Source organism: Salmo trutta, chromosome 17, assembly GCF_901001165.1.
Source record: "Salmo trutta chromosome 17, fSalTru1.1, whole genome shotgun sequence".
Lineage (NCBI taxonomy): Eukaryota > Metazoa > Chordata > Actinopteri > Salmoniformes > Salmonidae > Salmo > Salmo trutta.
The window spans coordinates 20,301,557-20,327,638 of record NC_042973.1 but is presented as its reverse complement, the minus strand read 5'-3'; the positions used below and the strand labels follow the sequence as shown (position 1 = coordinate 20,327,638).

The window sequence follows — 26,082 nt, the reverse complement described above, 5'->3', positions numbered from 1 at the left end:
TGCCGAACAGTGATCCCTGTACAATGTTCAGTTTTGTGATACCAGAAGTGTAGAAGGTGTTTGCCTGGCCTTTGTAGCTACTACTGTACATGACTTTCCGCGCCCGATATTTGCCTTGCATAGGCATTATAGCTTTTTTCCTACAGTAACAGTATGTGTCTAAGTATTTCAAATATCTACCATTTCAAATTGAACCCTAAAATACAGTGTTATATCTAGACTATCTATAGTATTCTATAGTTACTGTTTTTTATTATTTTGTATTTATAATTCATTGGCAGTTATTTAAAACTTTAGAAGCGCACCTTGTTACATGAGGGGATGGTAGAACTGTGAAAAGATCTAGAATATAACATTCTAAGAGGGATGGCACCATTTTGAAAACTGCATTTAACGTTTCATTTATGAGTTTTAAAAAAAATTAAAAAAGGTAAAAAATATTAACAAAACATACTGTCGTTTTGAAAGTACTTTCCTCTGTACAAACTGTCATTATTCATGAGACGCAAGAGATCCAACCAAAAGCACCAGTAAAATATTAAATATCATATTCAGTTACAAAACCTAGCCACTAAAAATAAAATCATACTGTACAAAGATACATACACAAAATACAGTAACAGTAATTTGTTGCTGTTTGATAAAGGTAACTCTTATACACAAATATACACTTGTGTACTTTCGGTTACAGGGTGAGACAGATATCACAAAAAATGTTTACTTCACGCTTCACATATGAAATAAATATATTTCGAGTTACTCACTCGCATCTACAAATATATGGCATTGTTGGACAACATTGTCCTTCTAATTTATAGTTTACATTTGGAGCCTAAGTTCCAAATGGGAACCATGTGTTTCTGAGAATTCCCAATGTGGAGCAGCATTCTGTGTGTGCTCTTTTTCCCCTTGTTTCTAATCAGCACCATGCCACTCCAGGGCCCAGTGTGGGTGGGCTGGGGCTATCCTAACCTAGCGCTGACACTAGTGCTCCATTGACTCTCCTACAGATAGGCTAAAACAGTTAGCTAGCCGCTAGCCTCTAGCTGCTAGTGGATGGGCCAGAAATACACTCCCTGTAATTTAAGCACACCCCCATGTCTACTCACGGCTCATGGTGACGCGCCCCAGTGAAGGAGGAAGTTAAGGAGGAGGAGAAGTTATGGGAAGAGGAAGTACTATCGTACCGGCTTCCATGGTCGGCGGTGCCAGGATATGCTGCCCGGGCACAGGTGCAGGCTGCACTGCTCCATGTCAGGAGGCTTATCCAGGACGTCACAGCTGTGGTCGTTGAGTCTCTGTCCGTTGGGCCGTTGGCACACCACCTGGCGCGTCCTCCTGCCTCCGCCACACGTCTGGGTACACTGAGAGTGGAGAAGAGGGGGTCACTTAGTATTTAGCAAGAATTTTGAGTTAAAGGCAGGCTACTTGGTACAGTATCTCAATAGCTTTTCTTTCAGGGGGGGAGTAGATGAAGAAGAGGTGCAGAGGAAAGGAAGCAACTTTAGACTATTGAAATGCATGCCCAGGAGTCTGAAATGGGTATCTGTAGTTTAGTAGTGGACTGTATTGTTGTAGCGCCCAGGAGTCTGAAATGGGTATCTGTAGTTTAGTAGTGGACTGTATTGTTGTAGCGCCCAGGAGTCTGAAATGGGTATCTGTAGTTTAGTAGTGGACTGTATTGTTGTAGCGCCCAGGAGTCTGAAATGGGTATCTGTAGTTTAGTAGTGGACTGTATTGTTGTAGCGCCCAGGAGTCTGAAATGGGTATCTGTAGTTTAGTAGTGGACTGTATTGTTGTAGCGCCCAGGAGTCTGAAATGGGTATCTGTAGTTTAGTAGTGGACTGTATTGGTGTAGCGCCCAGGAGTCTGAAATGGGTATCTGTAGTTTAGTAGTGGACTGTATTGTTGTAGCGCCCAGGAGTCTGAAATGGGTATCTGTAGTTTAGTAGTGGACTGTATTGTTGTAGCGCCCAGGAGTCTGAAATGGGTATCTGTAGTTTAGTAGTGGACTGTATTGTTGTAGCTTTAACTGAGGCAGATCTGTTTACATACATAGTCCCTGTAGTGCCTGTGTACTCACCTCTTGGGAGAGGCTATACATACACGCCTGGTGCCCAAATTGATGATGTATGTCGCACAGCGAGAATTGAGTGGAGACAAACGGATTCGGTTCAGTCAGTTGTCTCAACTCGTCTCTCAGATGCGCGACATACGTCATCAATTTGGGCACCAGGCGTGTCCGTATAGCCTCTCCCTCACCTCTCCCCAGATGCCGTAGTTCCACAGAGGGCAGGGTCCTGAGTCGCAGCTCTTGGACTCTGCAGGTTTGACCCTCTGGTCACAGTGGTTGGTGCTGCGACCCTCCGCATCCTGACACACCACCACCCTCCTCTGGAAGCCCCCTGCACACGTACTGGAGCACTACGGAGGGGCACAGAGTGTGTTACAGAGGGAAACACACACACACACAACTCTGTACACAGCCTGTACACTACCTTACCAGCTACAATCTAGTTATATCCTTACTATCTGTCTGAGTGAATACAGTGAGAGATCACTATGTGAGGAACAGCAGAAATGCAGTCAGACAATTAGGTGAGGGAGAGAGCAGTGCATGGAGATGGTATCATAGTCCCAGAAGTTTTTCTTGACCACGTGGAACACCAGGACCCCCCCGAACCCCCCGGCCATATTGCCTACAACTAGGGGTCAGAGTTTTCCCTGGTCAGGTGAGTGTAAAATCTCTGGCCCCATGGTACTGTACATACTCCTCCCCAGGGTCCCGTCCTCCACTGGTTGTCTGCCGAGGGGACGTTCCAACTGCTGTGGCCCGGGTGACTGGCGGGGTTGTGGGGGCTGTAAGGCTGGTCATTGGGCCTCTGACGGTACACGGAGGGGCAGGGGGTGGCCGTACACTCCTGCTCTGTGCTGGGCCTCTCGTCCTGGTCGCAGAATGACTCATCCACCTGGTGGTGGTAGTTACTGCATTCCACCTGCCTGGTGGCCCGGCCCACACCACACGTCACTGAACACTGGGGAAACAATAGACACAAGGTCACATCACTGAACACTGGGGAAACAATAGACACAAGGTCACATCACTGAACACTGGGGAAACAATAGACAAAAGGTCATATCACTGAACACTGGGGAAACAATAGACACAAGGTCATATCACTGAACACTGGGGAAACAATAGACAAAAGGTCATATCACTGAACACTGGGGAAACAATAGACAAAAGGTCATATCAGTGAACACTGGGGAAACAATAGACAAAAGGTCATATCACTGAACACTGGGGAAACAATAGACACAAGGTCATATCACTGAACACTGGGGAAGCAATAGACAAAAGGTCATATCACTGAACACTGGGGAAACAATAGACAAAAGGTCATATCACTGAACACTGGGCAGACAGCATAGCATTAATAAGTGATGCATTATTTAATTAGTAAAGGCATAATAGCTAATCATACATATTTATACTTATAAAAGTATTGGGGTTAAAAAAATGACAACTGTAACATACAGGAGACCACTCCCAGGAACTCCACTGGCCACACGAGCTGAAGCAGGCTGAGGATTCTGGGGGCCGGGGCAGATGGGCACAGTAGGACTCGTCTGCCACTCCACCCCGGGCGTCCCGACAGCTGACATAGCGGGCACGCTTACCCTTCCCACAGGAGACAGAGCACTGAGACAGACACACAGAGGAACCCACAAACATTCAAGATTAGAGTTACATTGTAACGCCCTGGCCATAGAGAGGGGTTTTTTGTTCTTTATTTTGGTTAGGCCAGGGTGTTACATTGGGTGGGCGTTCTATGTTCCTTTTTCTATGTTTTGGTATTTCTTTGTTTTGGGCCGTGTGTGTGGCTCCCAATCAGGCACAGCTGAAGCTCGTTGCTGCTGATTGGGAGTCACACATAAGGAGCATGTTTTTCCTTTGGGTTTTGTGGGTAATTGTTTCTGTTTGAGTATTTGCCTAACAGGACTGTTTGCTGTCGTTTTGTTCATTTTGTAGTGTTCTCTTGTTTGTTTAGAATTAAAATTCTAATGATGAGCACATCCTCTGCTGCACCTTGGTTCCCTCTTACAGACAGCCGTGACAGAATTACCCACCAACAACGGACCAAGCAGCAGAGGAAGGAGCAGCACAAGGAGAGGCACCAGGAGAAAAGCTATCTGGAGTCATGGACTTGGGAGGAAATCCTGGATGGGAAAGGACCATGGGCTCAAGCTGGGGAGTATCGCCGCCCGCAGTGGGAGATCGAGGCGGCGAGAGCTGAGAGGCGCTGGTACGAGGCAAGGGAGCTCAACGGACACGGGAGGCAGCCCCACAATTTTTTTTGGGGGGGGGCACACGGGGAGATTGGCAGAGTCAGGTGGTAGACCTAAGCCAACTCCCCGTGCTTACCGGAAGCAGCGTGGTACTGGTAGGACACCGTGTTATGCTGTGGAGCGCACGGTGTCCCCAGTGCGCGTTCAAAGCCCGGTGCGCTACATACCAGCCCCCCGCAAGTGCCATGCGAGTGCAGGCATCGAGCCAGGGCGGATGGTGCCAGCTCAGCGCGTCTGGTCTCCAGTGCGCCTCCTCGGTCCAGGTTATCCTGCGCCGGCGTTGCGCACTGTGTCTCCAGAGCGCTGGGAGGGTCCAGTTCGCCCAATGCCTGCTCTCCGCCTGTGCCGGGCCAAAGTGGGCTTTCAGCCTGGAGTGTGGGTAAAGAGTGTCTGTACCAGAACTCCATGGCTCCCCCACAGCCCGGTTTATCCTGTGCCTCCTCCTCGGACCAGGCCTCCAGTGGGTCTCCCCATCCTGGTCCATCCTGTGCCACCTCCCAGGACCAGGCCTCCAGTGGGTCTCCCCATCCTGGTCCATCCTGTGTCACCTCCCAGGACCAGGCCTCCAGTGGGTCTCCCCATCCTGGTCCATCCTGTGCCACCTCCCAGGACTAGGCCTCCAGTGGGTCTCCCCATCCTGGTCTGTCCTGTGCCACCTCCCAGGACTAGGCCTCCAGTGGGTCTCAACTGTCCTGAACTGCCAGAGTGGCCAGGGACGCCCGCCAGCCCGGTGAGTCCTGTGCCTACGCCTAAGGCCAGGCCTCTGTCATGTCTCCCCAGCCTGGTGAATCCTGGGTCAGTGCCGTCAGAGCAGCCAGGGTCGCCCGCCAGCCGGGCGCAACCATCGTCGCCCGCCAGCCGGGCGCAGCCAGGGTCGCCCGCCAGCCGGGCGCAACCATCGCCGGCCGCCAGCCGGGCGCAACAAGGGTCGCCCGCCAGCCGGGCGCAACCATCGCCGGCCGCCAGCCGGGCGCAACAAGGGTCGCCCGCCAGCCGGGCGCAACCATCGCCGCCCGCCAGCCGGGCGCAGTCAGCGTCGCCCACCAGACCTTCGGCGCGGCCAGGTGCGCCACCTAAGAGGGCGACGTCAAGGGTGGAGCAGAGGCCACGTCCCGCACCTGAGCCGCCGCCGTAAGAAGGCCCACCCGGACCCTCCCCTTCAGAGTCAGGTTTTGCGGCCGGAGTCCGCACCTTTGGGGGGGGGTACTGTAACGCCCTGGCCATAGAGAGGGGTTTTTTGTTCTTTATTTTGGTTAGGCCAGGGTGTTACATTGGGTGGGCGTTCTATGTTCCTTTTTCTATGTTTTGGTATTTCTTTGTTTTGGGCCGTGTGTGTGGCTCCCAATCAGGCACAGCTGAAGCTCGTTGCTGCTGATTGGGAGTCACACATAAGGAGCATGTTTTTCCTTTGGGTTTTGTGGGTAATTGTTTCTGTTTGAGTATTTGCCTAACAGGACTGTTTGCTGTCGTTTTGTTCATTTTGTAGTGTTCTCTTGTTTGTTTAGAATTAAAATTCTAATGATGAGCACATCCTCTGCTGCACCTTGGTTCCCTCTTACAGACAGCCGTGACATACATTGTGTCACACTTACATATAAAGCACTTTACATTAACTTATACTGGCTGATGTGTTTCACTGAAGATGTGTGCATAACAACAGTCTATTTTCAATGAACTGATAAAGGTTACATTTTAAGCCACCAGCTCAGACACTGTGACAAATGCATTAAAATGAATAATTTGTACTCTGTCTCTATATGCTCTCACGAGACTCCAGTTTTCACCTGGTGATATTCTAGCTGCACCTCAACAGCAAACTCAACAGTAGTACATGTAAACTTTACCAAGGGGTGAATATCTACTGCGATCTAAAGGCACCATCTGAAATACACATGTAAATATCACAATCATATCAATTACACCAAATTGCCCATGACTTCACACGAGAGGATGGCAGTATCGCTCCTGAGTGGAATGTATGTGTGTTTTTTCAGAGGTACCACACTTGCGCTAGCCTCCTCTTTGACATGCGAGCTCACAGCCTCTCTGACAGACATACAGACAAACTGAGATTCATGTTTAAAACCAAAGCCTCATGTTTAGACAGAGGTCTGTTTTTTAATTTGCACTGGGCAACAATGCAAAACACCAGGGTGAGGGAGTGTGTTTGTGTGAGGCTGAGCAGTGCTGCATTCTATATACCAGTGAATCAGACATGTACAGTCAGAGGGGTAGTAATGGCGAGGAAGAGAGAGCTACTGTACGTGAGTGTTTATAAGCCTATTGGTGCGTGTGAGTGGTTGCAGTGCTCACTGTGGTCCAGGAGCCATATCTCCACTGTGTGAAGAGCTGACCAGAGGTGTCAGGGCGGACGGTGCTCTGTTGAGGAGAGGCCCAGGGACATGGTGCCACCTCACAGTCCTGGCTGTCCCTGGGTCTGGATGCTGCGTTACACTTCCTGTCATCCACTGTGTCCCCATACAACCCTGACACACACCTCACAGCCCGCATCTGGTAACCATGGCCACACGTCACTGCACACTGCAACAACATACACAGGAGAGAGACACACAGGGTCAGATCATGGCCTGAGTCTCCAAAAGGATTGACACTAAAACCTTGGCAGATCAGTGTTTACTTCAAGGAAGGATGCAATTTTAACTCAGCTCACAGTCTAGCCCAGCCAAGCCCAGTCTAACTTAATGTAGTTGAACCCTACTACTTCCCAGACACCCACCCTCTCCCCCAGATCTCTGCTAACGGAATGGCAGGTAGCCTAGCAGGGCGGCAGGTAGCCTAGCGGGGCGGCAGGTAGCGTAGCGGGGCGGCAGGTAGCCTAGTGGTTAAGAGCGTTGGGCCTGTAACTGAAAGGTTGCTGGTTCGAATCCCTGAGCCGACAAGGTAAAACATATGTTGATGTACCCTTGAGCAAGGCACTTAAACCCTCATTTCTCCTGTACATTGTTCTGGATAAGAGCATCTGCTGAATGAATGAATGAATGAATGAATGAATGAATGTGTCTTTATTATGGATCCCCGCAGCAGCTACTCATCCTGGGGTCCGGCAAAATGAAGGCAGTTATAAAAAATATCATTCATTCACAACAGATTTTACAACACATTAAGTGTCAGGCCCCTACTCTACTATCACGTATCTACAACACAAAATCCATGTGTATAGCGCGTATGTTATCGTGTGTTTGTATGCATGTGTCTGTGCCTATGCTTGTGTTGCTTCACAGTCCCCGCTGTTCCATAAGGTGTATTTGTATCTGTTTTTCTTAATCAAATTTTACTGCTTGCATTTGTTATTTGATGTGGAATAGAGTTCCATGTAGTCATGGCTCTATGCAATACTGTGTGCCTCCCATAGTCTGTTCTGGACTGTGAGGAGACCTCTTGTGGCATGTCTTGTGGGGTATGCTTGTGTGTAGAGCTGTGTGCCAGTCGTTCAAACAGACAGCTCGGTGCATTCAACATGTATTTGTGAGAGGTATTGACAAGTAGTGATGAAGTCAATCTCTCCTCCATTTTGAGCCATGAGAGATTGACATGCATATTATTAATATTAGCTCTCTGTGTACATTCAAGGGCCAGCCGTGCTGCCCTGTTCTGAGCCAATTGTCATGTACACACATTTGGTGGAGGAAGTGCTGCAGGATTTGGGCAGTAGATTGTGATTACACAGGAATTAACAGCCATATATACTGTATACCAGCTCTGTCAATGGAATAATCATGTTGAGGCAATGAATGGTCAAAGACATTAAATCCTCCATTCATTCCTGCCATACTGGCTTGTGCACACCAGACAAGGTGCGTGTATATAGGCTGAGGAAGTATTGGACTAGCAGACTTACAGGGTCCGTATGTGTACGGCTCCGTCTAAGGCAGTAGGGGTACCTGATAGTGTGGTAAGTTATGGAGTGGTGTGCTCTGACTTGAGCTCTCATTTCCTCCCCTAGCGCTCTCACTCTGCCCTCATATCCTGTCGGAGTAAATCTGACCCCACACACAGATACACACCACAGATACACACCACAGATACACACCACAGATACACACCACAGATACACACTGGGAAGGAAGGGGATGTATGTGCAGAGCACACGTGCAGCCAGACACATAAATAACACACACTACAATGTTACATACTTAAACATTCATTCCTGCACATTCATTCCTATTCAATCACAAAGATTCAACCACACGAGAACCTGAATCAGTCAGACACAGGCACGTGCAGATCCATCCATCTGGACTCACCGGTCCCCAGACTCCAACCTGCCAGGAGGCACAATCTGGCAGCTCACAGCTCCCCACGGCTAGAGGCTTGGTGTTGGGGTCACAGAAGTGTTCACTCAGATTCTCCTCTCCTACCCCCACACTACAGGATACCTGCCTGTGCCTCATCCCCTTCCCACACGTCACCAAGCACTGGGAGGGGACAGAGGGCGAGATAGGGTCAGGGTGAGGGAGGAAGACTAATAAAGTATATGTTTTATGAAGGGTGTGTGTGTGGCGGAGGAACATTTTGTGATTGTATGTGTAAAATGTTATCCTCAAAGTGTGTGTGCATGTTAGAGCAAATGTGATGCATTTACATCAATACACATATACTTTATAAAGTGTGTATATATTTACGTGTTTTATTATGTGTTTACATCAATACGCATATACTTTATAAAGTGTGTATATATTTGTGTTTTATTATGTGTTTACATCAATATGCATATACTTTATAAAGTGTGTATATTTATGTGTGTTTTATTATGTGTGTACATTAATACACATATACTTTATAAAGTGTGTATATATTTATGTGTGTTTATAGAAGTGTTTATTGATGTGAATGGAACAGTGTGAATTTGTGTAATGTGTGTGCATGTGTGTGTTTGCACTGTGTGTGTGTGTATGTGTGTGTGTGTGTACTGTGTGTGTGTGTGTGTGTGTGTGTGCGTGTGTGCGTGTAATGTGTGTGCATGTGTGTGTTTGCACTGTGTGTGTGTGTGTGTGTGTGTGTACTGTGTGTGTGTGTGTGTACTGTGTGTACTGTGTGTGTGTGTGTGTGTGTGTGTGTGTGTGTACTGTGTGTGTGTGTGTACTGTGTGTGTGTGAAGTGTGACCCGTACCTCACTCCACTCGCTGGCTGACCAGTCAGGGCAGGCCTGGTGGTTGCAGCTCTCCGCGATCATTCTCTGGTAGTCACTGCACTCCCTGTCCACCAGTCTCCTCCCCAGATTGTTCATACAGTAGGAGTCCCTGGTGCGGGCCCCACGACCACACGTCTTAGAACACTGAATGATGCACACAACACTCAGCATTAGATTCACCATTCAACATGTACTGCACAAACGCCTAACGAAAACACTGCACCAAACATGTACAAAATACTCTCTACTACCTGTAACCTAAATCACGTCCACTTATAATAACACCTGTCATGCATGAGAAGACTAAATAAAAAATGGGCTGCTTTTCAAGACAATGTGCCATAGCATCACATCATGAAAACAGGTATTGTAATGATGTGTGTCTTTGACTGTAGTTTCTACTGACCTGGGACCAGGCGCTGTACTGCCAGCTCTTGAGCAGACAGTCCCCGTGGCAAGCCTCTCTGGCCTGGGGTTTAGGTAGGTCAGAACAGGCCCTCCCCTCCACCCTCTCACTCTGCCTCTTCAGCAAGCTGTACCTCATACACTGCACGTCCATGGTCCGGTAGCCAGGGCCACACTTAGCAGAACACTCACTCTTCCCTGCTACATTCCACCTGCAAACAGGCTATATGGGTTAGTGTCTGTTTAACAGATATTTAGTGACAGTGTGTGTGTGTTAGGTTGTGTGTGTATATCTACCTGAGTTCACAGTCAGTGTTACATGGCTCAGTGGCAGCGTTGGGACGGGGTAGAGGCTCACAGCGCTGGTCAGAAACCCCCAGGTGGTCACTCTTCCTCACACATACCGCCTTGCGCCGTCGTTCACCTACACGAACACACACACACAAACACGAACACACACGCACAAACACACACGCATACATGCAAGATTTGAATGTTTGAATTAGATCCGATCTGGCTAGGATCGACTGCCAAAGATCACATTTCCCCCTCCTTTAAATTGTTTAATTAACTCTCTGTGATTGGGTCCCTGTCCAAATAGGATTAGGGGTTCTGGGATGAAACTGCTTCAACTGGATCCTGCTAATGATGCTGCGAGACACAGGAATGGTCCTAGGAGAAACTTCCAGGAGAGATTTAGTGTGCTCAGAACAGGGAAGAACAACTGCCCCCTCTCATTGGCAGGTTGACTTTTAGTCTGAGTCTTGTCCTGGTGGCAGAACTGAGCGATTTGCTCTTAGATAGGCCAGCTGCGAAGTCAAAATTGGCTATAATGTAAAACTTCATGAATCAGAAAATAGCTTTTTGGTCTTTAAGGTTAGGCATTAGGGTTAGGTTTCAAATCAAATTGTATTACTTTGTGGCTGTGCCAGCTAATGACCACACTACAGAGCTGCCTCCAGAACAAGATTCATGAAGAGAAACACTAACCTGCCTCTCATAGAAGCCAAGGAAGTTCAAAGCCGACCGTGGTACTGCAGGTATAGTTTGCAGAAAACAGGATCCCCCATTATAGTGAATGAAAAAATGGCAATCTTTGTGGTCAATCTTCGTATAACCCCCCCCCCCCCAAAAAAAAAAACCCCAAAGACAATCATGGTACTAATAATTGCTTCTAATATACCAGATGTATGTCCTTGAACAGATTATTTAAAAATTGCACACAGGAAAAGACAAGGATAATTTAGTTGCTAATGGCAGCCTGCAATACCTTGGTCGGCCTTCAACTTGAGTTACTCAATGAGAGGGGGCAGCACTGAGCTAGCCTGCAATGTTACTTCCTGGTATGTCTTATGAGACGCCATCTTAACCGACATCATTTGGCTTCAATGTGCTATTGGATCTTCACATAGGAATGAATGGTGCGGCAGGTAGCCTAGTGGTTAGAGTGTTGGACTAGTAACCAAAAGTGTTGCAAGATCAAATCCTGAGCTGACCAGGTAAAAATCTGTCGTTCTACCCCTGAACAAGGCAGTTAACCTGCTGTTCCTAGGCTGTCAATGAAAATAAGAATTTGTTCTTAACTGACTTGCCTAGTTAATTAAAGATAAAAAAATGAAAATGGTGTCATGTGATTGATGGCTTTGTCCATTGAAATATACATGAATTGTCTCAGTAAGGTTAGAGGGCAGGCTCAGGGCTCAGGGGGAGGAAGGTATACTGGGATGTGATCAACCAGGTCAGAGCAGAGGGGCTGCCAGGAGAGGAGGTAGGTTGATTTATAGGAGAGGTGGGTTGCTACTCAGTACTTATGCTGTGGTGTGTGGGGGTCAAAATAGCATTGGGGGCTGAAGCCTGAAACACATGGGTAACAGGGTGGATACTTTTTCCCCCCACTGTATGACCTTGCCCTGACACATGAGTAACTGGGTGGATAACTATGACATTACCCTGACACATGGGTAACTGGGTGGCTAACTATGACTTTACCCTGGCACATGGGTAACTGGGTGGATGACCATGACCTTACCCTGACACATGGGTAACTGGGTGGATGACTATGACTTTATCCTGAAACATGGGTAACTGGGTGGACGACTATGACTTTACCCTGACACATGGGTAACTGGGTGGACGACTATGACTTTACCCTGACACATGGGTAACTGGATGGACGATTATGACCTTACCCTGACACATGAGGCTACAATCCAGCCAGGAGCCTGAGGGGTCCCACACAAACTGTTCCCTGTGCTCCTCGATGGGGATGTTGAAGGAGTAGCGCACATCTGGGTTGTACAGGTTCCCCACACACAGGACCTAGGGCAACAATGATATGGGAAATACTTGTAACAATATAGAAGGAGAGATGGGAGAAGGGAGGAGAGGGGGACAGAGAAAGCTAGAGAGAGAGAAAGAAGAGAGAGATAAAGACAGAAACAAACAGAAGAGCGAGAGAGAGACAGAGACATCAGCCTTGCCTGTAGGATGAGTTCCTCCTCGATGCGTTCAGTGCAGTTGATGCGCTCCTCTTTGGTGTCCGAGCCACTGTACTCAATGACGGTTCCCTTGAAGGGGATTTCCCTTTTGAACATGGCCACCACAAAGTTCCCATTCAGGAGAAAGTTAGAATGGCTGTCAGATAAAGCTGAAAGGAAACAAACAAAAAGTGGAAAAATGTATAATAAAAAGAAAATATTGCCTCAAGACATTGGATAAAAACTGCTTTCTTTGCTAAACACTTTTTGAGTCTTGTGGGTTTCAGGTTTGGAAAATCGTTTGAGGGGGAAAGTAGCTTTGTCATTCCAAGCTGTATGTAAACATTCAATGACTTCAAACCAAAAATGTTCTGCAATGCCATTGTTGCAAGAGGGTATGTTGAAACATTGGTGGAACCAAATTGCAGTCATTTGGAGTTAGACTGCGTGACTCTCTTTACGACTGGCATTACAATGATAACAAAGTAGCTCCACTGTCTTGAAATACAAACCAGTGCATAAAAACACACAAACACAAAAGACAAGCTCACACATGCTGAACAAACCCTTGTTTATACACTACCAACCAAACACCAACTACCCCCTTCAACACACACACACACACACACACACACACACACACACACACACACACACACACACACACACACACACACACACACACACACACACACACACACACACACACACACACACAAGAAGAATGGTTCTGTGAAATATGCAGTAATTACAATGTGAGAGAGCCCATGTTGAAACAATGTGTGTGATTAGGTCTCTAGGCACAACTTTGCTTACATTCAAGCCTGCACACTACCAGCGGAGGACCCCAGCTAGTCCTCTTTAACCCCTGACTGCCTGTGTGTGTGTGGTGTGTGATGGCCAATGACAAAAACACCTCTTCTGGCAGTCATCACCTGCACCCTCCAGCAGTGAGAAAAATGCATTGGTTAACACACACACACAAACACAGCCATTACCCATCTCACCCAGCCCCTATCCACTTTCATCTGGCCTGGCTACACATGGCTCTAATTAACACCTTTTCTTCACACATTCAGCTTCCTCTCGTTCTGACACACTGTTTGCTTTCCCAGCTATCCCTTATCCCCTGGCCCATTTGGCTCCGGGCCCCGCCATGCTTCCTCCATATACAGTCGGAAGTTTACATACACCTTCGCCAAATACATTTAAACTCAGTTTTTCACATTTCCTGACATTTAATACTAGTAAAAATTCCCTGTGTTAGGTCAGTTAGGTTCACAACTTTATTTTAAGAATAGCCTTCCACAAGCTTCCCACAATAAGTTGGGTGAATTTTGGCCCATTCCTCCAGACAGAGCTGGTGTAACTGAGTCAGGTTTGTAGGCCTCCTTGCTCACACACGCTTTTTCAGTTCTGCCCACATATTTTCTATAGGATTGAGGTCAGGGCTTTGTAATGGCCACTCCAATACCTTGACTTTGTTGTCCTTAAGCCATTTTGCCACAACTTTGGAAGTATGCTTGGGGTCATTGTCCATTTGGAAGACCCATTTGTGACCAAGCTTTAACTTCCTGACTGATGTCTTGAGATGTTGCTTCAATATTTCTACATAATTTTCCTCCCTCATGATGCCATCTATTTTGTGAAGTGCACCAGTCCCTCCTGCAGCAAAGCACCCCCACAACATGATGCTGCCACCCCCATGCTTCACGGTTGGGATGGTGTTCTTCAGCTTGCAAGCCTCCCCCTTTTTCCTCAAACAGAACGATGATCATTATGGCCAAACAGTTATATTTTTGTTTCATCAGACCAGAGGACATTTCTCCAAGAAGTACGATCTTTGTCCCCATGTGCAGTTGCAAACCGTAGTCTGGCTTTTTTATGGCGGTTTTGGAGCAGTGGCTTCTTCCTTGCTGAGCGGCCTTTCAGGTTATGTTGATAAAGGACTAGTTTTACTGTGGATATAGATACCTTTGTACCTGTTTCCTCCAGAATCTTCACAATGTCCTTTGCTGTTGTTCTGGGATTGATTTGCACTTTCGCACAAAAGTATGTTAGTCTCTAGGAGACAGAACGCATCTCCTTCCTGAGTGGTATGACGGCCGCGTGGTCCTATGGGGTTTATACTTGCATACTATTGTTTGTACAGATGAATGTGGTACCTTCAGGCATTTGGAAATTGCTCCCAAGGATGAACCAGACTTGTGGAGGTCTACAATTTTCTTTCTGAGGTCTTGGCTTATTTCTTTAGATTTTCCCATGATGTCAAGCAAAGAGGCACTGAATTTGAAGGTAGGCCTTGAAATACATCCACAGGTACACCTCCAATGGACTCAAATTATGTCAATTAGCCTATCAGAAGCTTCTAAAGCCATGACATCATTTTCTGGAATTTTCCAAGCTGTTTAAAGGCACAGTCAACTTAGTGTATGTAAACTTCTGATCCACTGGAATTGTGATACAGTGAATTATAAGCGAAATAATCTGTCTGTAAACAATTGTTGGAAAAATGACTTGTGTCATGCACAAAGTAGATGTCCTAACCGACTTGCCAAAACTATAGTTTGTTAACAAGACATTTGTGGAGTGGTTGAAAAACTAGTTTTCATGACTCCAACCTAAGTGTATGTAAACTTCCGACTTCAACTGTACATTCTGACTGGTATAAATGACTAGAGGTTTGGTATTAGTCCATACTTCCTCACCCCTTTTAACCCCCCTTCTTAAACAGCTTGTCCCTCAGCTGGGGTCACTGGGTGGGTAACCATGTTCTGACCAATGGCTGCCCTTTGGTAGAGGAGCGGTGGAAAACACAGTGACCTATTGTATGGTGCCCACCATTTAAAGAGGCACCAATAAACATATTTAAAGCCTCTATAGCTAGAAAGAATTTGCCATGAACTGGCTGTGATTGAGTTGGCCTGGTGTGAAGCACCATGGCTAAACAGTGACAGCATCACTCATGCACGCGCGCACACACACACACACACACACACACACACACACACACACACACACACACACACACACACACACACACACACACACACACACACACACACACACACACACACACACACACACAAACTCACCGAGGTAGTTGTCATCCTCCGACTTCCCAGAGTAGCTGACCTGTTTGATATCAATGTTGGTAGCTCCTGCAGGGATGCGCACCACTGTGTTGTAACCTGGATGGAGAGAGAGAGAGAGAGAGAGAGAGAGAAAGAGAGAGAGAGAGAGAGAGAGAGAGAGAGAGAGAGAGAGAGAGAGAGAGAAAGCGAGAGAGAGAAAGAGAGAGAGAGAGAGAAAGCGAGAGAGAGAAAGAGAGAGAGAGAGAGAAAGAGAGAGAGAGAGAGAGAAAGAGAGAGAGAAAGAGGCCCACCCGTAAAATAATATGTAATTACTCCCCGGCCCGGCGCTTGCCCTGTAATTTCCCTGGGTCTGTGTTCCATGACAGGCCGACATGGGTAGAGGGAAGAGGAGAGGAGAGACTGAGCAGGAGCGAGGGAAATGGTGAGAGAGAAGATGGAGGAAGAGAGTAGAAACAGAACAGGAGATGAAAGAGAAGAGGTGAGAGGCGGAAAGAGGTGAGAGGGTTAAGACAGAGATATTAGCGTGAGGGGAGAGGAGAGTGTTAAAACAGAGATATTGGAGTGAGTGAAGAGGAGAGGGTTAAAACAGAGATATTGGAGTGAGGGGAGAGGAGAGTGTTAAAACAGAGATATTGGAGTGAGTGAAGAGGAGAGGGTTAAAACAGAGATATTGGAGTGAGGGGAGAGGAGAGGGTTAGAACAGAGATATTGGAGTGAGGGGAGAGGAGAGGGATAAAACAGAGATATTGGAGTGAGGGGAGAGGAGAGGGTCAAAACAGAGATATTGGAAAAAGGGGAGAGGACAGGGTTAGAACAGAGATATTGGTGAGGGGAGAGGATAGGGTTAGAACAGAGATATTGGAGTGGGGGGAGAGACAGAGATATTAGAATGAGGGGAGAGGAGAGGGTTAAAACAGAGATATTAGTGTGAGGGGAGAGGAGAGGGTTAGAACAGAGATATTAGAGTGAGGGGAGAGGGTTAAAACAGAGATATTGGAGTGAGGGGAGAGGAGAGGGTTAGAACAGAGATATTGGAGTGAGGGGAGAGGAGAGGGTTAGAACAGAGATATTGGAGTGAGGGGTGAGGAGAGGGTTAGAACAGAGATATTGGAGTGAGGGGTGAGGAGAGGGTTAAACAGAGATATTGGAGTGAGGGGAGAGGACAGGGTAAAACAGAGATATTGGAGTGAGGGGAGAGGAGAGGGTTAGAACAGAGATATTGGAGTGAGGGGAGAGGACAGGGTAAAACAGAGATATTGGAGTGAGGGGAGAGGAGAGGGTTAAACAGAGATATTGGAGTGAGGGGAGAGGACAGGGTAAAACAGAGATATTGGAGTGAGGGGAGAGGAGAGGGTTAGAACAGAGATATTGGAGTGAGGGCTGAGGAGAGGGTTAGAACAGAGATGGGTTCCTGAGTGGCGCAGTGGTCTTAAGCACTGCCTCTCAGTATTAGAGGCGTCACTACAGTCCCTGGTTCGATTCCAGGCTGTATCACATCCAGCCATGATTGGGAGTCCCATAGGGCGGGTTTGGCCGGGGTAGGCCGTCATTGTTAAATAAAGGTTAAATAAAGGTTACATTATAAAAATATAAAACATTGATATTGGAGTGAGGGGAGAGGAGTCAGAAGAGAAAGTGGCTGGAGAGAACTGGATTAAAGAGAGGGGAGAGAGGAGGAGAAAATAGGCGACGAAAAGAAGGGTGAGAGGGGGAAAGAGAAGGGGGTGAGTGGAGAAGGGAGAGAGAAGTGCCTGGGCCACTCGGGGGCAGCACTAGTAAAGGTTATGTCTTGTCACATCGACCGACTGGCCAACCACACACTTTATCACTCAATCTACGTTCGGTGGTCACTATTGTTGATTGAAGTGCATTTTCTTTGTAGTCAAAAGAATAAGTCAATAACCCGTATATGCTACAGTCACTCTGGTACCACAAGAAAAGGCTGCAGCTTCCAGTCTTACAGCATCAACAAAAAAATAATTACTTTTTGCTCTAAATTCTAAAAGATAAACAACAATTGCTTAAGAATGTCCATAAGAAAACTCCAGTGCTAAAAAACAGCAGCATAAATGTCTCTTCTGTGCTGTTAGGTTTTAAGTAGCATGTTAAATTCCCTCTCTAACCAGTGAAGACAGAATAAGCACATAAGTACAATGAGTGGGCGAACTGTGTAAACCGTAGACCAGGTCCCCCTTAGAGAAAGCCACAGCTCATCCACAGGCCCTCGAAGCCCCCAATGCAACCGTTCACCACACACACAATCTAAACGCAACCACAGGGCGACCGCGGAATGCAAACACAGTCCTCCAGGAGAGACACCCCTGGTGCACCCTGGGAAAGCTGAGGTCTACCTCATGATGGGCAGACAGACACACAGCACTCTACTGAGGGAGAAGAAGACTAGGAGACCACTGTTCTAAATGTTTTTTTACTGTACATACGCTCATTTAGTTACACAGCAAAGGGTAAGCCATAGGTTACTTCAACTTTCAATGTGTCTAAGCGTTACAGCTTGGGAACTGGGTAAAGGAGCTAAATGAATAAAACAAATCATCATTATTATAAAAACAAAGTGTGCTTTTATCAGGGTCCAGAGTCTCCTCAGCTCTGTGTGAGGTCCTCAAACCCCTGAGTTAGTGGCTCTCCTCTCCTCATTTAGCTGTTTAGAGACTGTTAACTGGCTAAAGAGGGAGATGGACAGGAAGAGGAGGATGGAGAGGGAGAGGAAGGAGTCGAGGGAAAGGGAGAAAGAGAGAGGGAGAGGTGAGGGAGGGAGGGAGAAGGAGAGAGAAGAGAGAGAGAGAGAGAGAGGGGGAGAAGATGAAGATAGGGAGAGAAGGGAGAGGAGTGGACCATGCTGGACTAGGGATATTCTGGCTGGGCTGAGTTCCCATTCATGTCATCCTGGTCTAAGCTTGGTCTGGCTGCACATGCTTGGCCTGGGACTCTTCAGCAGAAACACAAGCAGAGGAATGGACAGATAGAGGATGAGAGATGAAGAGAAGTGAATTGCTAAATAAATGTTGAGTAAATATTGAGCCAAATCCACAACCATTTATGCTAATTTATTTTGTTATTTTGCAGCTCAGACTTGAAGGGGATTTGATGTAATCAGTGCTTGGCCCGAGAAGAGACATACTAATCATGAGTTCAAGGGGGTCACGCTGGGTCGGAGTTAATTTTGAGAACTTCCAGAGTTTACTGAGGTTTTCAACAGGTTTTGGAGACTTATTCAGGATATCTATTATGCAAAGCATTGTCCCAAAGCAAAAGGAAAATGTTCACTCCCTTCACTAGCATCCAAAAGTTGTGTCATAATTCTGTTGTCATTTGTGGATTGTCCAAGTGTCAATTAGTTTAGCAAGTTTAGCATAGCAAACATCTTTATGTACTTTGTATATTGCATTTCAACTGTTCATAGACAGTTGTTGTTGTAAACAGTGTGCAATACCTGCTAACGTACTTTGGAATACAGGGAAACAAGAGAAAGGCAGCCAGGCTTACCATACTCAGCATCGTTGAAGGTCCCAGCGAGGGTTTTGCAGGAGGAGTTGTCCCCTCCACACACTCCACATTTGTCATTTTTCGCCTTGGAGTTCAACACATGATCACAGCCTGCTTGCTGTTGAAACAGACAGAGACACACCAATCAGACAAGGGGTCACACAGAGACACACCAATCAGACAGGGGGTCACACCTTGGGCTATGTCAATCATCAGTGGTCACAATCCTGCACTAAAAATAGACGTTTATATACTCAATCCAACACCGCAAAACTAAAGCTTTCTCTGTTTCTGTGTGTGTGTGTGTGGGTGTGCATGTGTGTGTGCATGTGTGTGTACATGTGTGTGTACATACTCTGATACAGTATGCCACAACATTGTTAGTGATATGCTTATATAGACAGACACATCTGAGAGAACATATATCAGTTTGTAAGTTAGCTGTGTTTGATACACAGTATGACGTTAGGGAGTACAGTTACCCGACAGAGGCCTTGAACACAGATATCGTAGGTGTCTGGGCCACACGGCGTGCCGTCGATGACGCGATCCTTCAGCTGATAGTAGGCCATTGTCCCGGCAACCCGACAGAAGAGCTTGCACCGATCCTTCATTAGAACTACAGAGGAAAAACAGACCCATTGGAAGATGACTGTATGGTGAGATATACATCAGTGGAGGCTGCTGAGGGGAGGATGGCTCATAATAATGGCTGGAACGGAGTAAATGGAATGGTATTAAACACATGGAAACCAGGTGTTTGATGTATATCATACCATTCCACCCATTCCACTCCAGCCATTAACACGAGCCCGTCCTCCCCAATTAAGGTGCCACCAACCTCCTGTGATATATATATATACTGACAAAACTATGGATGAATCATTTTACATGTCATGATATAATGAAATGTCAAATAACAACAAAAACAATAATAATGGCAACAACAACAACAATCTACAGTTAGCAAAGGCCTCACAAAATAGGTCTACAAACTCAAAAATATGTAATTCTCTACAATAGTACAGCTGTTAACATTTTTGCAAGGGTCAGCAGTTAGCTTTGCTGAAATAACTGCGTTTATATCAGGTGTTTAGAAAAATCCCCATTCTGTTTGACACCATTTATGGCCTCTGTGCTTGGTCAGTGTGCTTGTATAACATTGTATTGTGATAGCTCGCGGTTACTTCTTCCAAATCTTAAACCCTGCGCTAAAGCCCTGTCTCCTTTGCCAAATGGCAACTCGTTCAGCTGTGCAAGCCATCACTATAATTATTACAATGCGTGAGGTATAGAAGAGGGAAGCTATCCAGGAGCATATATTTTAGTACTGTATGCTTCTCAAGTGTTGATTACTCTGTACATTTTTCATGTCTGTTCCTATCATGACTATGCAGAGTATTGAGGGAAAACACACTGACAGAATTTGCCTTACTGAGCCAAAAGCCAACAGTACAGTTAGTCTACCTACCAGGACACGATGGGGAGTGGGGTAAGGAGACAGAAGAACCAGAGCCATGTTTTACGTAATTCAAAAGAATATTGACACCTTAACCCCACCTAGCCCTCAATTAGGCATGGTGGACCTTCTGATAGTAGAAGTCCGGTTCTTTGAGCACTGTGAGGGAGCATCAAGAGGTGTCTATAGGTGTAGTATAGGGTAGGGTATAGGGTAGTAGAACGCTATAATGTAATGTTATCAACTGTTATCATAGAGGATTGGTGTTATCATGGTTTAACTGCTAGTTCAGTGAGTACTCCCACTAATAATACATGGAGTTTTATATATGGTAGCGCTTTTCAAGGACTCAAAGACACTTTACAATAGAAGGTACTCACTACCACTGTACTTGGGCACCCAGCGGACGGTGGGAGGTAGACCGTTGATGTTGAAGTGCTTGCCGTCGAACTGAGAGCACTGCTCCTCACGGAAGTCTCTCCGTCCTCGGGGACACGGCTCAGTGTTGCAGGACCGGAACTTCATCCTTCGACCCACGCAGAACTTTCCTCCATTCCGGGGCCTGAAGAAACATTACGGCAAAATAACTTGATTAAAACATGACTGACATTCACAGCGGTTTTGACTCTTTGATTGAAATGTGTTTTGCCAAGTATGTCCACAGGCTTTGTTTGTTATTCTTTCTTCCCCAGGTATTGTATTGTTTTGACTGTTACTCAGGTGTTGTAGTGTTTTGACTGTTACTCAGGTGTAGCATTGTTTTGACTGTTACTCAGGTGTAGCATTGTTTTGACTGTTACTCAGGTGTAGCATTGTTTTGACTGTTACTCAGGTGTAGCATTGTTTTGACTGTTGCTCAGGTGTAGCATTGTTTTGACTGTTACTCAGGTGTAGCATTGTTTTGACTGTTACTCAGGTGTAGCATTGTTTTGACTGTTACTCAGGTGTAGCATTGTTTTGCCTGTTGCTCAGGTGTAGCATTGTTTTGACTGTTACTCAGGTGTAGCATTGTTTTGACTGTTACTCAGGTGTAGCATTGTTTTGACTGTTACCCAGGTGTTGTATTGTTTTGACTGTTACTCAGGTGTAGCATTGTTTTGACTGTTATTCAGGTGTAGCATTGTTTTGCCTGTTGCTCAGGTGTAGCATTGTTTTGACTGTTACTCAGATGTAGCATTGTTTTGACTGTTACTCAGGTGTAGCATTGTTTTGACTGTTACTCAAGTGTTGCATTGTTTTGACTGTTACTCCTGGTTTGTTTTGACTAATCAGAGCCCTTACTCAAGGTGTGTGTTATTGCTTTGACTGGCTACTCCTGGTGTGTTTTGACTTAATTTGGCTTAGTTAGACTAAGACTTGATCTAACTCAGGTTTGTAGCTGTCTCCTGATGTGTTTTGGCTGATTAGTTAGGTTTGTTGAAGTCTCCTGGTGTTTTGCACTAGTCAGAATCAGAGTCTTACTCAGGGTTGTTGCAGTCTCTGGAGGTACTCCTGGTGCCTCCTCCACAGGTCCTGGAACAGACACTGTAGTGCCCCCAGGGGCCCCAGTCCCCATGGAACGGCCGCAGGTCCAGCTCCTTGTTCACACACTTCCCATGTCTGCAGTGCTGCACAGAGAGACAGTTTAAGTGGTAATATTTCCAATGTATTCACGATGGAAAATAAAACTGAAACTTGAATTTCAAACTTGAAAACACATACACACACGGGGGATCCTCTTAAAGAGTGTGACATCATCCCTCATCACAATCCCAACCAACACACCCCAGTTCAAGACTGTCAACTCAGCTCCGGTTGGTGGAGTTCACGATTTAGCGCAAGCAGCGATCACAGCTGGGAGTTTTGTCCCTCCTTCACTAATCCTCTTTTTAAATGTAAGACTATCTCCTAAAAGTAAATGAGAGGATGCTAATCCTGCTATTATTTACCCCCGAGGAATGCTTCCAAGTTCCCCATGCAGCTGTAGGGATAGGGTCTGTTGGGCCCCAGCCCCGGACCAACGACTAGCCTACTGCATGGGGAGGGATGAAGAAAGTGGAGGAGATAATGGGATGACATTGCCAGTTAGAGGAACCAGAGCCAATACATCTTCAAATGCGTTTGGCTGTTTCCTCTCAATGAGCTAAGCTAGGTCCTCTCCTGTTGAATTCCTGCTCTGCTGGTGTCACATGCCCCCCTCTTGTGTGGACAGCCAGCTATTCCTCCAAACTATGTAAGTGGGCATTCCAAATGGCACCCTATTCCCTATAGTTCCCATAGGGCTCTGGTCAATAGTAGTGCACTATGTAGGGGATAGGGTGTCATTTAAGATGCAGACTGAGCCTGTGATGACTAGGCCATTCTTTCATCAGCAGAGCTGGATCTCGAAAGTGACCCTATGAACCAATCTCAGAGGAAAGAGCTGCTTAATGAAAAGCATAGGGGAGGAAGAAACAGTCATTGGGTTTATCACACTACATTGCCATATATATGTTATCCATTCACGCTGATTCATAATCTTTTTCAGATGAGCTAAGTGTGCATGAAGACAGTGTGGTATGAACGGAAGACACTCTGCATGTTACTGCCTAGGTATAGGACTTACCAACCAACCCCTGCCAAGAAGTGGTAGACCTAACAATACTTTCATAAAGCAAGCATGGCAGCCTATTTAGTTCTGTCTGTGTAACCAAATCTCTGCTTCCATGGAGAAGATAGCAGGAGGGTCCTTTTCAGAGAAAGAATGCGGGACAAGACGACGTCTGTCTGGGTGCAACAGCGGCAGGCAGGCAGCCCGTCGTCCGGGCACACAGACACGGGAAGCGGTGGCACGGTGGTGATAAAAGAAACCCTAGAGTTATGATAACAGGATAACACAGCTCATTACTGGCTTGAAATCAGCAGAGCTTTGCCTTTCTCCCCATTCAGACAGAAACCATGTGACCAAACTGCAGCACACTGGGCACACTCAGTAAGGAGGCTGTTACGCTGCTTTTATTGTACATGTCTTAACTATCTTCAGTGGTATGTAATATGTATGGATGCAGTTCCATCTGCATGTTCAGCCGTCACGCAGAAGACCAAGTCTTTGCAATCTCCATTTTCCACTCAACTGTAGTGGTATTTTTTTAAGATCTCCATTAGCTGTTCCTGGGGTTCACACAAAACATGAAACATGACATAATACAGAACATTAATAGACAAGAACAGCTCAAGGACAGAACTGCATACATTTAAAATGTCACACACAGCCTACACATCAGCACATACTGTACACACAAAATATCTACGTCAAATAGGGGAGAGGCGTTGTGCCGTGAGGTGTTGCTTTATCTGTTTTTTTAAACCACGTTTGCTGTTCACCTGAGAAATCGTATGTTTTCTTGAATTGTTCTGGATTTGGGGACTGTGAAAAGACCCCTGGTGGCATGTCTGGTGGGGTAATTGTGTGTCAGAGTTGTGTGTAAGTTGACTATGCAAACAATTTGGAATTGTTATAAAAAGAAGAAGTAATGCAGTCAGTTTATCCTCTACTTTTAGCCAAGAGAGACTGGCATGCAAAGTATTGATATTAGCCCCCTGATTACCGTGAAGAGCAAGACGTGCCGCTCTGTTCTGGTCCAGCTGCAGTTTTTCTAGGTCTTTCTTTGCAGCACTTGACAATATGACTGGGCAATAATCAAGATAAGATAAAACTAGAGCCTGCAGGACTTTGTATAGTGTGGTGTCAAAAAACAGAGCATCTCTTTATAACGGACAGACCTCTGCCCATATTTACAACCATTGAATCAATATGTTTTGACCATGACAGTTTACAATCCAAGGTAACACCAAGTAATTTAGTCTCCTCAACTTGCTCAACAGCCACATTATTCAGTATGAGATTCAGCTGAGGTCTAGAACTTAGGGAATGATTGTACAAAATACAATGCTCTTAGTTTTAGAGGACCAGTTTATTACTTGCCACCCATTCTAAAACTGACTGCAACTCTTTGTTTAGGGTTGCAGTGATTTCACTAGCTGTGGTTGCAGACGCGTATAGGGTTGAATGATCAGCATATATAGACACACAGGCTTTGTGGCAGATCATTAGTACAAATAGAAAAGAGTAGAGGGCCAAGAAAGCTGCCCTGCGGTACACCACACTTCACATGTTTAACATTAGAGAAGCTTCCATTAAAGAAAACCCTATGTGTTCTATTAGATAGATAGCTCTGAATCCACAATATGGTAGAGGTTGAAAAGCCATAACACATACGTTTTTTCAACAACAGGTTATGGTCAATAATATCAAAGGCTGCACTGAAATCTAGCAGTACAGCTCCCACAACCTTATTATTATCAATGTCTTTCAACCAATCATCAGTAATTTGTGTCAGTGCAGTACACGTTGAGTGCCCTTCTCTATAAGCATGCTGAAAGTCTGTTGTTAATTTGTTTACAAAGAAATAGCATTGTATCTGGTCAAACACAACTTTTTTCTAAAGTTTGCTAAGAGTCGGCAGCAAGCTGATCACTGGTTCTAACAGCCGACCAAAGGGTTTTTTACCATTCTTGGGTAGCGGAATGACTTTAGCTTCCCTCCAGGTCTGATGACAAACATTATTCTCCAGACTCAGATTAAACATATGACAAATCGGAGTGACAAAATAGTCACTACCATTCTCAGTAGCTTTCCATCTAAATTGTCAATACAAGGTGGTATTGACAACACTTCACCCACACCAACTTTCTAGAATTCAAACTTAAATTGCTTTTCTTTCATAATTAGGTATTTTATGTAATAATATGACGGCTCAGAGTTTGTTGTTGGTATTTCATGCCTAAGTTTGCCTATGTTGCCAATTAAATAGTGATTGGCAAAATCTAAAGATTTTGTGATAAATGAGCCTTCTGATTCAATGAAAGAAGTTGAATTAGTCTTTTTGCCCATCATTTCATTCAAAGCATTCACAAGCTTTTTTCCATCATACTTTATGTCATTTATCTTGGTTTCATAATATGATTTCCTATTTTTGTTGTTCAGATTAGTCACATAATTTCAAAATTGACAGTAAGTTTGCAGCCAGACTTATTCACCACACCTTTTGCCTCGCCCCTCTCAACCATACAGCTTTCCTTATCAATCCACGGGGCTTTAACAGTTCTAACAGTCAGTTTCTTAATACATGCATGCTTATCAATAACTGAAATAAACAATTTCATAAATGTATCAAGTCCAGCTTCTGGATGCTCCTCATTATACATTAGACCAACAAATATGTTTGGTATCTTCAACATACACTTAGTGTACAAACCATTAGGAACGGCTTCCTAATATTGAGTTGCACCCCCTTTTGCCCTCAGAACAGCCTCAATTCACCGGGGCATGGACTCTACAAGGTGTCGAAAGCGTTCCACAGGGATGCTGGCCCATGATGACGCCAATGATTCCCACAGTTGTGTCAAGTTGGTTGGATGTCCTTTGGATGACGGACCATTGCTAATACACACGGGAAACTGTTGAGCATGAAAACCCCAGCAACATTGCAGTTCTTAACACAAACCGGTGCGCCTGGCATCTACTACCATACCCTGTTCAAAGGCACTTAAATATTTTGTCTTGCTCATTCACCCTCTGAACGGAACACATCTCAATTGTCTCAAAGCTTAAAAATCATT

General features: G+C 45.7%; 1 protein-coding gene across 2 annotated transcripts in view; it reads right to left on the bottom strand.

Annotated features, from left to right (window-relative positions):
- Window positions 1-26,082, bottom strand: part of LOC115151825 (A disintegrin and metalloproteinase with thrombospondin motifs 20) — a 137,181-nt gene that overhangs the window by 28,371 nt on the left and 82,728 nt on the right. For both annotated transcript variants that reach the window (XR_003867366.1, XM_029696082.1), the window contains exons 12-27: window positions 21,904-22,049; window positions 20,823-21,004; window positions 19,466-19,602; window positions 18,984-19,101; window positions 15,480-15,575; window positions 12,388-12,554; window positions 12,097-12,226; window positions 10,205-10,331; window positions 9,909-10,119; window positions 9,482-9,646; window positions 8,616-8,786; window positions 6,664-6,891; window positions 3,539-3,703; window positions 2,772-3,035; window positions 2,263-2,424; window positions 1,188-1,364 (exon numbers count right to left, since the gene is read on the bottom strand). Coding sequence is in view for 1 of the 2 variants with exons in the window: in XM_029696082.1 (XP_029551942.1) it covers window positions 1,188-1,364; window positions 2,263-2,424; window positions 2,772-3,035; window positions 3,539-3,703; window positions 6,664-6,891; window positions 8,616-8,786; window positions 9,482-9,646; window positions 9,909-10,119; window positions 10,205-10,331; window positions 12,097-12,226; window positions 12,388-12,554; window positions 15,480-15,575; window positions 18,984-19,101; window positions 19,466-19,602; window positions 20,823-21,004; window positions 21,904-22,049 (2,646 nt within the window). In the remaining variant the exon portion in view is untranslated. The remainder of the gene's footprint in view (window positions 1-1,187; window positions 1,365-2,262; window positions 2,425-2,771; window positions 3,036-3,538; window positions 3,704-6,663; window positions 6,892-8,615; window positions 8,787-9,481; window positions 9,647-9,908; window positions 10,120-10,204; window positions 10,332-12,096; window positions 12,227-12,387; window positions 12,555-15,479; window positions 15,576-18,983; window positions 19,102-19,465; window positions 19,603-20,822; window positions 21,005-21,903; window positions 22,050-26,082) is intronic.